Source organism: Ipomoea nil, unplaced genomic scaffold, assembly GCF_001879475.1.
Source record: "Ipomoea nil cultivar Tokyo-kokei standard unplaced genomic scaffold, Asagao_1.1 scaffold2279, whole genome shotgun sequence".
NCBI classification, from domain to species: Eukaryota; Viridiplantae; Streptophyta; class Magnoliopsida; order Solanales; family Convolvulaceae; genus Ipomoea; species Ipomoea nil.
The window spans coordinates 135139-148806 of NW_017618707.1; the positions used below are offsets into that span (position 1 = coordinate 135139).

Genomic DNA, 13668 nt, shown 5'->3' on the forward strand with positions numbered 1-13668 from the left:
CGCCGACGGTGCTGTCACCTTGCCAGAGGGACTGGAATTGAGCCAGCAGATTAAGACACCTTGCCCTGGTCGACGAGCCTAAAGCCGAGATGATGGAAGTGCCTCGGCCGACGACGAAGTACATAACCTCGTCGGACAGGGATGACACGAGCAATGATAAGATCGCTTGATCCTGTTGGATCCATTGGGCATGCACCGGATTGGCGATCGTGGTGGTGGTTGTGCCGCCTGAGTTCGCCTCACTGGTGGCCGGAGCGATGATGACCGGCAGAGGACAAAGCGTGTCGCCATTCACGAAGCCCAGCAACCCTTGCCTGCGGAGGAACGGGACAAGCTGCGTACGCCAAAACAAGAAATTTTTTATAGTCAGCTTCATGGACACGAAGTGGTTTGGGGTGGAGAGGTTATTTGTGGTGGCCAGCAGTGGTGCAACGGCGGTGGTGACCGTCCGCTAGCTGGAGTTGGTGGACATGGCTGAGGGGAGAGAGAGAGAGAAACCTGGACTTACTGATACCAGATTAGAGAATAGTTTTGCGTAAATTCACAACTCAACAGTTATACAGAGATACAATAGACTTAGATGACTAACCTAACTATCCCTATACATTAGGGAGCAGTTACTGACTAAATCAAAGTCTGACTATACTAATATAATGTTACATTTAACAATAGTAAATATAACATGTCTAACAGCATTAACAAAAGATGGAGCAGTGTCTACGTTGGAGAAAGCTATTTTATTCCAAATAAACCAATCATGCTGCAAGAAACAAAGCAGCACTTGCACCCGAGTCCTGAGCACCGGACATGAATATGGGCGATGGGACTCACATTCCACTCATCAACAATCTGATTAAAATTCAATCACAAACAAAAATTCAAAACAGAGTTGTGTTTTACTGTATCTACCTAATTACACAAGATCGTGAACACAATCCAAAATGAAAGATTCTCTTAATCATGTTTGGGAATGCATATAATAGAGTTGGAATCGATTGAATGTAAAGGATGCAATGGCAAACAGAGATCACATCAAATAAACAATCTTCCTTGTCAATAACTATATTTCCTCTTCTTCGAAAGGATCACGTTCTGGATAATCCCCCACCTGAAATAAATAAATTGCACAAGAAATTATGGATCAAGGTCTCGAAAAGAACTTAATAGAATAATGACAATTCGAATGTAGAGTTCGGTACAAAAACAACAAAGTACAGTCAGACCATTCCGAATTTAGTTTATTGGAAATATCTTCAATTTGAAAAGCTCCCCTGCCACGAATTTTTTTCGTTTGTTTCCCTCTCGTTGAAGTTTCTTATGTTTAGTACTCTTTAGGTAAGGTAAGTGAGACTAACCTTTACTTTATCTGGTCGGACCATCCCACCATGAAGGGGAGGACAGCTGAAGTACCGTTTTCCCTTCACCCTGCAAACATTAGCAGAAGAATTAGACCAGACAAATTGCATATTGCTACAGTTCAGAGTAAAATTGCATATTCGAATTACAAAGAAATAAAATCAAGGCAGAAAATACTATTTGATGTCACATTTCACCACATGGTCAACTCAGATCCTAGACATCTATTGACACCCGCACATTATGTTGTTTGTCAAATTCAATTCTATAACATTTCAGTTTTTTGTCAGTTCTCCATACAGGATTTCTAGAAAGAGATAGAGTAACCTAGTTTAGTGCAAAGACTAGAGTGAACAACATTTTATATCAAGACTTTTAAGCTCAAAGGATTTTGTATTATGTAGTGCTTTTCTTGTGCTTTTTTCAGTTTCTTAATTGAACTCGTTTATCTGCATGTAAGTAGATGCAGGATATCACCTGACCTTCATTTTGCCATCTACTTTGTTACAGCCCAGGATATGTTGAAAATTGTACAAAACACAGGCTTAACTTACATGCCGTCGTGTTTTCCAACTGGTTCGTCATACTGAACTCCAACCCAAAAACCAGCAGCAAGTGTTTCTGCTTGACCCACAAATTTCACAACGCCTCGTCTTTCCCCAAGTTCAACTTGGCATCTATCTCCTACCTTCTTGGACATCAACAATTAGTCATGTCAGAGTAGGAAGTAATTGGGCATAACAAGCACGGACAATTTCTTCCAGAACCAGGAAAATAAATTTAAAAAAAAAAAAAAATCACCTAGAGCAAATTAACAATGAATCTCTGCATTACACCAAAAAATGGCCCGACCAAAAAGAGATAGAATACTAGGAAATCAAGTAGAAGGTGCAATGAGCTTGATAATAAATACAATCCCACTCTAACAATTCGGAAGTACAGAGGCTCTGAAACTCAACTGAGTGTAAGATGTGAAACAAGATCCACTTAAACTCTGGCTAAGAGAAGTCTTGAGTTTGCAGCTATTTGGTAGGGTATTTCAGAAGTAACATGCTGCCTCAAAAACTCTCAAGAGTCAACAGAATAACAAATAGGTAACAAAGATGCTGGGTGTAACTAATAAGAAGTGCAAGAACCTTATAGCCTAATGAAAAGGAAAAATATCAAAAGGAATATCACAACTTATACAGAGAAGCAAAATTTATATATTTAAAAACACAGATTACACAGCTTATAATGTTTAGCAGTTCAAAAATTAGTTCCAGAAATAAGCAATGGCACACAAGATTCATTACCCATAAAACATTTTCTATACCATCTTCTTTCCTATAGTTTTCTTGTGGTAAGTGAAGGAGTATTTATATAGAGTACACCATAAAGGGTGCAGATCAGTGAATTCCATATGACATTCACAAATTAGATATCGTGCTTAAACCCCAAGCCCTCTCTCTCTCTCTCTCTTAAAAAAAAAAAAAAACACACACACACACACACAAAAAAAATGATATTTTTTGTAACTAAAGAAAATAAAAAATTGGAAACAGGAATTGAAGTAGACCAGACCAACCTTGATATGTGCACAGAGATCCTCCATGTAGTTGTCGCAAATCTGTAGTAAGGAACACCAAACAAAAAGAAAAACCAATGATCACTAAAGAAGAGTAATTTGACAGTAATATTAAACACGGTTACTACACTATACACTTTACTAGGAGATAAGGGATGCAAAAGTAGAGAGGGTACCTTTGCAAAGTGTAAAAGAAAATATCCCAACAGTTGTGATAAATACACAGACTATTAATGTTACCCTGTAAATGAGGAAATTCTAATTCTAAACATAAAACAAATCAAAGATGAGAATCTTACTTTAGCTTCATTATCAGTAGCATTTTTGCATGCCAATTTTTCCTTGAACTTTCTGAAGGTACCTGAAACACACCATAAAATAAATAAATTGCCGTTTCCATCAAATTACAATGTAAATATCACCAGTTGAAATGTTGACTGTAAAAGGATGATACCAAGTAAAGGATTTTAAAATTTTGAGTGCTACATTTGTCCTAGAAGATCCAGATTCTCCACTTCCTATCCTCCCAAGATTGAGTGGTTGAAGGAAAGCAAAAATCCAATTGTGATAACCAAGTAACCAACAAGTTCATGATCTTTCATGCTTTCAAAGATGAAAGTAGGTAGTAATAATGAATCACTAGCTTTATTTTCTATCAAAATTTACTTAAAACATCAACAAATATCCCATTTTTCTTCCTGTTTTCCCCACTCAAAATCTGTGATGAATTAAAAAGATCGAATTTATCTTCTCTCAAGTAATCATAAACATAATAAGCAGAGAACAGGGACAAATTAACACTGTATCAGACACATACTTTCTCTTTCCCCCACGAAAACCCTAGATTAATAATGCATAAGATAACATGACGAATGTCAAAGAGAGGTGTCAGTATTGTAATGACTGGATGAACTTAGTTATATGCAGATTCACAGTATAAACAGGGGTACCGCATAGGCAAGCGAACATAATAACACTCTTCTAGTACTTGTGATTACCATCCCGTTTATCATAAGCGTCCTCAGAGATTGTGTACTTTTCCACAAGAGAGGTGTCCTCCAGCCAACCACCAGATGTTACTGATGATGGATCAGTGTCAATAACATGCAGCCGATATCTATATGGAAAAAGAGTTTAGATAAAATACGTACATTGAAAATGAAATTGGAACAAGCTATCAAATAGTTGAATCTAAATTCCATCTAAAAGGTGGGTCATCTTCACAGTTGCAGATAATGACATACAAAACATGGATAAAAGCAGGATATACCAAAAGATACAGCTGAAAAGAAAGGGAATAGATAATAGTTGTACAAGTTGTACATATGAAAGTATAAATAATTCTAAAAAATATTTAATGCATGCAAAGTTTCTAAATCCAGAAGTTAACCATTAGGACTGTGGACCAGGTTTCATGTTTTAGGAATCTCATCAAAATTTCAACAAACAAACAAAAAAAAAAAAAAAAAAAAAAAAAAAAAAAAGGCAACTCTGTCCTCTAAAACTAAAAAGAAGAAAAAAAAATTGCAGAGGAAATGTACACATCAAAGCTCCTACGCAATACTTGTACCAAATATGAATCAGTTAATCTAATTCAAATAATAATGACTTTAAAAAAGGGAAAGCTTGAAAGGAAATTCAATGTAATAGAGATAAAACTTACCCATCATGTGGAGAATAAAAGCCAAATGGTCTCGTATTATCACTTAAGTCTGAAATTTTAGCACCAGTATCATCATAAAGCTCAAGGCACATTGAACTAACAGAAGTACCACACTTTTTCCACAGCTTTTCTTTTACAGCTTCTACTGTCATCTGACCACCGACAAAGTTAGCTCGTCAATCCATCATGTATGTAAAGAGAGAAGCAGAGATGTATTAACCACGTTACAATTATCAAATGTGAAGATAAGAGCCTAAAAGCATACTAGTTCAGATTCAGTCTCACTTGAGCACTATTAATCATTTGCTTCTACATAATTAGAAGAACATTAGGACAAATATTTTTATGTGTTCTCAAAATTAGGGTTTGGAAGTTCTGCAGCTGTATATGGATCATGCTGGCTAGTGGCTTATAGGAGGTTATAAGCTGCTGACTTTACTTTCTGATTCAAGAAATATATCCTACAATCTACATTTGCCATGTGACAGAAAAGTCCATGCCAGATTCTTCAAAAATGGTTAATTAATTCATATTATAATACAGGAAAATAAATCCCATAAACTTATGTGCACTGCGAATTAATTTCTTGCATAAGAATATGAATCCATTAACCAAATTGTAGCTGAATCCACAAAGATGACAAGTAGATTGCTCAAGAGTGATAATATGGAGGGATTTTTTCCCTTTGGTGATATGCATTTTAAAATACCCATACTAAGATCACATCCCAACTTGTTAAGTTTAAATTTAAAATAGATGAAAGCAAAGGCATAAGGAAACAGAAAAAGTCAAAAAACGAATCTCTTAACATAGAAGTAGCAACTTCAATGCTCTTAAGGATAAATAAACAACATTTAGAGATTATTAAAATCATTTTAAAAAAAAAAGGTTGAAGCCTTGAAGGTAAGAGTTATTCAAAATAATAATAGTAACAACGACAAAACAACAATAATAAATGAAAAAGAAAAAGAACTGATTAGAGAGATTGAAAGAAGACTGCCTGGAGAGAGAAACGAATATCAGCGGAGAAGCTCTTGATATTGGCATGGGTGACCCTTATGAGAACGGAATCATCTGCTGGTATATTTTGTAATACAGAAGCCATATATTTTGCAACCCAAATGCTCAGCTAAGTGTTTTGACAAACCAGTACACAGCAAATCTCCTCCCAACAAGCAGCTAGTATAGCCTAGAGAAATAAAATCTGAAGAAAGTGATTTCGTTATATTTAGTATAACTTAGAAAAGTAATAATTAAAATTTGACAGAAATATCAATTTGACAAGATCAGACGATCAGTACACAATCAATAAAGTAGAAAACCACCAAAAAAAAAAAAAAGGATAATTGTAGAATTTTGAACATATAACACTCTTGCAGGTAGAGCCGTCAAAACGGTCTCGCGGGGCAGGACGGGCCAAAACACACCAAAGCCCGTCCCCACGGCGGGGCGAGCTAAAAAGCCCACCTCTTAGCGGGCTGGGAATGTGGCTGGCCCGCCCCGCCATGCCAAAGCCCGCTGGCAGGCGGGCCGGCCAGCCCGCCAACCAGTATTTTCCTGTAATTAAAAAAAAAAATCTGTACTGTAGTTACACAATCAACAAGAATATGCATCGACAAAATATGATCACGATAACTCTCAACTTTCGTTCTCTATATCTTAGTTATAAAGACATCCACAGATCCTGTGAAGCATTAAAAATTAGATGACCAGTATGAATGGTTGAGCTGAATAAAATTTCATCCAACATTTAATTTAATAGATAAGCATGAATTTCAATCCGAATTAACCTCACTGCAACCATATAATATAAGCTAGGATGGGCAGAAATCGTATACGAAAAATACAGACAACGGAAAACAACTAAATATCCAAACAACAACTAGTATTGAACTATTGATAGTAACATATTGTACAGACTAAAGATTTTAGGCATTTATTTATAATTTGAACTTTCATATGCGTCATAAATTTATAAAAACAATCATAAACATGATGTGAAGAAGCCTTAGTGCAATAGTGCGGGGTTACTCCAGTCTCCAGAACATACCAGTGACTTTGTGAGGCCTATGGGATCCGACTGCCGACAGGGATTGCGAATTTGCGAGACTGCCAGAGCAAAGGACTGCCGCCGGTGTGATGCGAGATGGCGAGAGCAGAAGGACTACCACCGGGCGCCGGTCAGCCGGTGTGGACTGTGGAGTGTTGGCCTGTGTTTGCGGAGTTCGGAACTTGGCGGAATGGCGGTGCGCCGGCGCGACGATGTCACTCTGTGAAATTCTAAAATCTGCAGCTTCTAAGGTGAATTGGGAATTGGGAAAAGTGAATTAGAATTGAGTTAATTTTCAAAAAAAAAAGAATTAGAATTGAGTTACGGTTAAATTTGATATATAATTATATGAGGAATGCTACAAATATATATTTTTGAATGCTACTCACTCTATTACATTGTAGTATTTGTTTAAACGTACTTTTTCAACCTATTGAAATACAAAGAGTCAACAATATCTCTACTGAACTTCGATCTCATGACCTCCTATATGAGAAATATCACTACATATCATCTAAGCGTGCTTGACCAATTATATTTATTTAATAGTTAGTGGTGAATTAGCCCATTTATTGACACTCAATAAATGAAAGTCGCACACATTTGCTCAAAATTGCATAAGACACAATCGTGTTACTCAACTTCTACTTATCCCAATAGAGTTTTTCGCAATTTTGATCTCACGACTATAGTGGCACTTTCAGCTTTTCTCTACTAGTTTCAAACCTTGCAAAAATGGTCCACGACTAATGTTTTTGTAGTAAAAATAGTTCTTACGGTGTGTTTTCCGTCACATTACCACCGGAGATCAATTTTACCCATTTACAACAGGGGTAAATTTGTATTTTCCATTTCCTCTCCCTTGCGAAATAATACGAAGCTCTCCTCCCCTAAATCAATTTCCCTATCCATTAACCCTAACCTTCCATATCAGAACCCTAAATTGCGAACACTTCCAGTCTTCCAGATCGATCGCCATCTTCATTGGCAACTTCATCGATTCTGGACTGAAATTTGAATGGCTAGGTCGTATGCATCCTCACATTGTGAAAGAGAGAGAATGGATTATGGCGAGGCAATTCCAACGACACGATGCAAATGTGGAAATCAAATGAAGGTAATCACTTCATGGACAAATGAAAATCCTGGGCGAAGGTTTTGGCTATGTCCAAACAATGGAGTAAGTTTCACATCCTGATTTCATTTTGAATTCGTATTTTTTTAAAACAAAATTTTGTAATGTTATTGGAGGTTGGTATTTGAATTGTAGAGTAAAGGATGTGGCTTCATAGATCGGTTCGACCCTCCTATGTATAATAGGTCAAAGAAGATCATTTCCAGATTGCTTAAAAGGTTCTCACAAGATGAAGAGTTGAAGACAATGCAGTTGAGGCTGAGATTGGCCAGGACTGGTGCAAGAACAATGGAGAAATCTTTGTTTAATATCAGAGTATTTAAAGTTGTAGTATTGGTAATTATTGTTGTTGTTAGTGTTAGATTTTAAGGAGTAATGGCATGAATGTAGCATCTAGTTGTAAACATGTTAATCAATTGATGTGAGGATTTGGAAGCAAAAATGTCATGCTTTAGGCATGTTTTTCAATTATGTGCAATAGAATACATTTTGAAATGAATGAAATGGTGTAAGTTCATAATGTTTGGCTGATCTTCTTTCTTCAATTCTGCCTAATGTGCTATGTTTTCAACAAGTATGCCTATACCATAAATCACTGTTGCCTAAAACCATAAACCATAGACCACTGCCACTCTACCTAAACCATAAACCATAAACAATTAAACCATAAAGCACTGACAAGCATTAACCTAAAACCATAAACCATAAACCATAAACCATAAATCATAAACCATTAACAAATAAACCATAAACCATAAACCATAAACCATAAACCATTAATTAATAAATCATAAAGCACTGACAAATAAACCATAAACCATTACCAAATAAACCATTAACCATAACCATTATAGTTTGACAAAAACCATTACATAATAAACCATAATATACTACTATTACCAGTGATGACAATCAGAATAACCATTACATTTATGGCATCATAGTATGACAAAAACAACATGGCTAATACAAAATAGATTCAGCATTACATTCATAGTTTGACAACAAAAAAATCATTACATCCTGGAGTAATATTTCAGTTAATATCAATTAGATCCTTGCTAGTATTTTTGAACTTCATTGTAGTTGAAGATCTGGTAGAGTACTTTCTTTTCACTGGAAGTTTCACTCTGGACTTCATTGCTACTGACTTTTTTTTTTTTCTGGGGTGGAGGTGGTGCAACTTGGACTTGGACTTGGGCCTCAGTTGTGCAACTGGGAGTGTAAGTTCATCAAAGTTGAATGAACTTAAATCTATCTCAATGAGAAATACTTGTGAAATGTAACCTACTCCATTCTGTTGGACTCTTATCAGATAGCCACACATGTGCATCCTCATCCAACTGTCTAAGTTTTCTAAGGGCAGTTTTATATTAGGCCACAGTTGTTGCTCTGGCACACTCCCATAGTGCATCCTTCAAAGCTTTTCCTTGAAATCCTACAACCTTCATATTCCTATGAAGGTGCCTAACACAAAATATGTGTTCAACTCTAGGCAAAACCATTTCAAATGCTGGTATTAAACCCTTCTGTTTATCTGACATGAAGGTAAATTGATGTTCGTTCCCCTCACTGATTTCTGTCTCTTTGTAAGAGTTCTAAAAACCACACCCAAGACTGTTTTGTTTCACCATCAACAATGGCATATGCAATAGGGAATATTGAATCATTAGCATCAATTCCAACTGCAATTAGAAGTAACCCCTTGTTCCAGCCTTTAAATGAGTACCATCTACTCCCAAGATTGGCCTACAATATTTGAAACCCTGCATATATCCATCCCAGCACATGTACATTCTAAGAAACCCCTTTCCCCCCACAAAGTTCAATATTCTCACTGAGCTTCACCACACATGTTGTCATAGGATTAATCCTGTTTATTTCTTGGTAGTAACTCCAATTTTTTTTTTTTTTGAAATTATCCTCTTGATTACCCCTAATATGAATTTTAGCTTTCTTCATTGCTCTATAAGCTTGATGTGTACTTATGTGAAACCTTTCAGCTTTACACACTGTTTGCCTTAACTGTTGCATTTTCCAATCATCATGATTTGCAATCTCCTTAGTCAACCTCTCTGCAACAACATTTGAATTTGCTCTTGAATTTTCAGAAGTCCAACAACATCCATCATATCTATCTGTCAGTCTAAGGATGCTCCAATTTAAAGAATTCTGCTGCTTTTTTAGACCTACTGTCCATGACAGCCACTATGGCTACATTTAACAACAAGTATTTCTTTGTCATTCTTAACAATTTTGAGATCTTTCCCATTGTTAAAGGCATAGTTAGTGATAGCATCCTTAAATTCTTGTTTGCTTGAAAAAGTTAAACCTATGACAAAATGGGGCTCTTGCATATCAGTAGCTGCCCTAAATACTGGCCACTTACCCCCATCACTATATGAGTTAATTAATGATGCATCATTAGATAAACTAGGTTCATCTAAGTTTCTCTCCCAAGTATTCACAACTACTGGTTCATTAGCATTGCCTTCTACCCCACCAAACTCAACTGTTGAATCAACATTTTGATCAAATTCATCATCATCTAAATTTGATATGTTACCATCCATTTCATACTCACTCTCAGTATAGTCATCTGACAGCCCATCACTTTCTACATCACCTTCACTACCATTATCACCTAAATTATAAATACAATAATCAAATTATGCAGAAGAAAACAAAATCAAAGTAGAGGGTGGTCCCCATCAACTAAACAATAATTAACATAGTAATGAATAATAATAATAAAAAAAAAAAAAAAAAAAAAAAACTAGCATTAACACATGGTCCCATTGATTATTTTGGTTTTGCAATTACAAAAGCACATTATAAAAGTAGAATTTACTAGTCCCCACAAAACAGCATCACTACTCCAGGTCTGCATTATAGTTTAAAGTAAACAAAGTGTATAATAAAGTACTATATCAAGGACATGAACACTTTAATATAAAGATTTAGTACAACACTTCTCAACCTGCGAAAAGTTTCAAAAAACAACACACAAAGATACAAACATACCTTCCAGCGAATCATTTATCAACCTACGGGAACTCATTCTTTTATTTCACCTTGGAGAACTTTAGAGCTTCAAACTGATCTTCGAATTTTTGCTAGGATTAAGTTTGGGTTTAGGTGGAGAGTAGGTTAGGGTTCACGGTTAGGGAAATTGATTTAGGGGAGGAGAGCTTCGTTTTTTGTATTATTATTTCGCAGGGGGAGAGGAAATGGAAAATACAAATTTACCCCTATTGTAAATGGGTAAAATTGATCTCCGGTGGTAATGTGACGGAAAACACGTTGGAATGGCCATTTTTACTACAAAAACATTAGTCGTGGACCATTTTTTGCAGAGTTTTTTCCACTTTTGGTCCCTCGACTTCACTTGTGTTTGACAAATGGGATTCACGACTTTTATTCCAGACATAATAGGTGCTCAACTTCAATTTTTTTTCCACATTTGGTCCCATCCGACCAAGAACCCGGCCAACCCACCAGAATTAGACTCAATCCTTATTATGTTAAGGGTATTCTAGTCATTTCTAACCCATGTAAAATGATTAAATATAAGATTTATTCCGTATTTACACCTCATTCTCGTCGATCTCTGTTCGAATCGAAGGTGTGCGAAGAAGGAAGAACAAAAACCCACTCTGTTCGAATCGAAGGTGTGCGAAGTAGTCAATTACACTAGGGTTTTTGTTCTTCCTTCTTCGCACACCTTCGATTCGAACAGAGATAGACGAGAATGAGGTGTAAATACAGAATAAATCTTATATTTAATCATTTTACATTTTACATGGGTTAGAAATGACTAGAATACCCTTAACATAATAAGGGTTGAGTCTAATTCCGGTGGGTTGGCCGGGTTCTTGGTCGGATGGGACCAAATGTGGAAAAAAATTGAAGTTGAGCACCTATTATGTCCGGAATAAAAGTCGTGAATCCCATTTGTCAACACAAGTGAAGTCGAGGGACCAAAAATAGAAAAAACTCTTTTTTGCAAGGTTTGAAGCTAGTGGAGAAAAGCTGAAAGTGCCAATATAGTCGTGGGACCAAAAGTGCGAAAAACTCTATCCCAACTAAGATACTTAAAACTAAGGGTGTGTTTGTTGACAGGTTTAGCTATCAGAAATGAGTATGAAAGTCCTACTATGGGTTTTGATTACCCCTCAATTAAAAAACTCATTCTCTAATAAAATAAGGGTTTCATTTCATTATTCCTCCTCATACATAATCAAACAACAATACCGATAATCATTCACATTCCACCCTACTACCAAACATGCAAAAATACTTTCACCAAAACTCATTACTCTACCCATTTTGATTTTGATTCCCATGTGCGAACCAAACACACCCTAAGATCTTCTAAAAGTTTCGAAGTCTATTATAAAACTTAATGATCGGGTCTAGCTTTTGATTGCTTCATGTCTTAATATCTCATTAAAAACTCCTGATTGTTGTCCTTATTTTGGTTATGTCTTCCTCTTGAGAATTCATACCTATTTATAGTTGGATTTCAAATTTGTCCATGGAGAAAAACAAATTCGAATTGCACACTTAGCAATAAAATAATATGTCTGAATTTTAAAAGTGTAAAAGACATACAATAGTTGCTTGCAACGTGTCTTTAAAATCTGACTTTATGCAACTTTCAAAGCTTCTTTCATAAAAGACAAGTATCCTCATTGGATAATGTGTCAATGCTCCAAAAGTTTGGTCAATATGTCATGCTGCGTATTGAAAGTTTTGCTATTGGTTTTGAAAAAATCTTGTTGTTAACAAGTCTCGCTGTATGTATAAGTTGTGATGCTTGAACTTCTACTGTTCTAAGGGGGTATTTGGTTGGATGTAATTTGGGTGTAATTGAATTGCAATTCTGTGGAAGGTCCAATTACGCCGTTTGGTTGGAGGGAATTGCAATTCCACCAAATTGCAATTTCCTCTAGATGCTGAATTCTAATTCAGACTCGTTGTTTTGATGGGAGAAAAATAGGTAGTGTGAAAACCATTTTACCCTCATATTATTTTGTCTTATTAGCTGTCATCCACATATTCTCATCACTCTCCCGTCTTCGTTTCTTTGTTCATTGAGAAGCCGCAAAATCATAACCAGAGGAGAAGATTCACCAACGATTGTGGGAAGGAGGGGACCAAAGGCGAAGCTTCTTTCTCCTAGTTTTCCAGGTAAAATGCTCTCTCCCTTCTCAATCTCTTGTTTAACTTGATTTTTGTTATGTTCTTGATTTGAATTTTGGATCTAGGGTTTGGTCATTTTTCTTGATTTTTCATTCTATTTTTTTTGTGTATTATATTTTTATATGGAATGGTATTCAATTCCCATGTTCATTCTGGTATATTCCTTGCTAATTGCATATCATCTTCTATATGTTTTGTGTATCCAATGCCACTTTGCTTCTAATGTGTGTAGTCTTAATTGTTTTGAATCTTTTAAACTTAGAAAATGCAAATTAAATCCAAAAATTGATAAAGAAATTTGGTGTTGGTGGAGAGCAGAAGTACGTTAACCTCATAGAACAAGTATGGGAGACAGAGAAGATTAGGACTGCAGCAGATGTAGTTTTGTTAGATGTTTTTTTTTTTTTTTTCCGCAGGTTGTTACTTTCTTACTTGTTAGATAACTAATTGCGTAAAATGCTTGTCGGGAAAAATATTCCAACGCATGATTCTATATAGTTTTTAAGCTTCATATATTCATAGTTAAGATTGTTCCATACTTGCAGTGGTGCTACTCCAATGAAATATTCATATTTAAAGGATTGACAATTTTTTGGGACTAGGGTGTAATCATATGTGGTTGTAAGGGCTTTTTTACTGTTAACATGTGAAATAAATAAATCTTTGAACTACTCACTTCATTTCTATTCACA

The 13668-nt window shown here is 35.8% G+C and overlaps 1 protein-coding gene and 1 long non-coding RNA gene across 2 annotated transcripts; both read right to left on the reverse strand.

Annotated features, from left to right (window-relative positions):
- Positions 1 to 721: 721 nt before the first annotated feature.
- On the reverse strand, positions 722 to 6905 carry LOC109150651 (tubulin-folding cofactor B). The gene is made up of 9 exons (XM_019298637.1): positions 6637 to 6905; positions 5587 to 5790; positions 4587 to 4738; positions 3922 to 4040; positions 3223 to 3284; positions 2924 to 2965; positions 1911 to 2044; positions 1356 to 1425; positions 722 to 1108 (listed from the first exon to the last, which is right to left on the reverse strand). Exons 2-9 carry the CDS (start codon positions 5689 to 5691, stop codon positions 1061 to 1063), a joined length of 732 nt encoding a protein of 243 aa, XP_019154182.1. The 5' UTR covers positions 5692 to 5790; positions 6637 to 6905; the 3' UTR covers positions 722 to 1060.
- On the reverse strand, positions 2146 to 2831 carry LOC109150653. The gene is made up of 2 exons (XR_002049192.1): positions 2316 to 2831; positions 2146 to 2225 (listed from the first exon to the last, which is right to left on the reverse strand). It is a non-coding gene; the product is annotated as an uncharacterized LOC109150653 (long non-coding RNA).
- Positions 6906 to 13668: the final 6763 nt, after the last annotated feature.

Coding starts and splice junctions, on each gene's coding strand:
- LOC109150651 (XM_019298637.1), bottom strand. CDS start 5,691: ATGGCTTCTGTATTACAAAATATACCAGCAGATGATTCCGTTCTCATA. Junction 3,285..3,921: donor CGCTTATGATAAACGGGATG/GTAATCACAAGT, acceptor GGTGTGTTTCAG/GTACCTTCAGAAAGTTCAAG. Junction 1,426..1,910: donor GTTGGAAAACACGACGGCAT/GTAAGTTAAGCC, acceptor TAATGTTTGCAG/GGTGAAGGGAAAACGGTACT.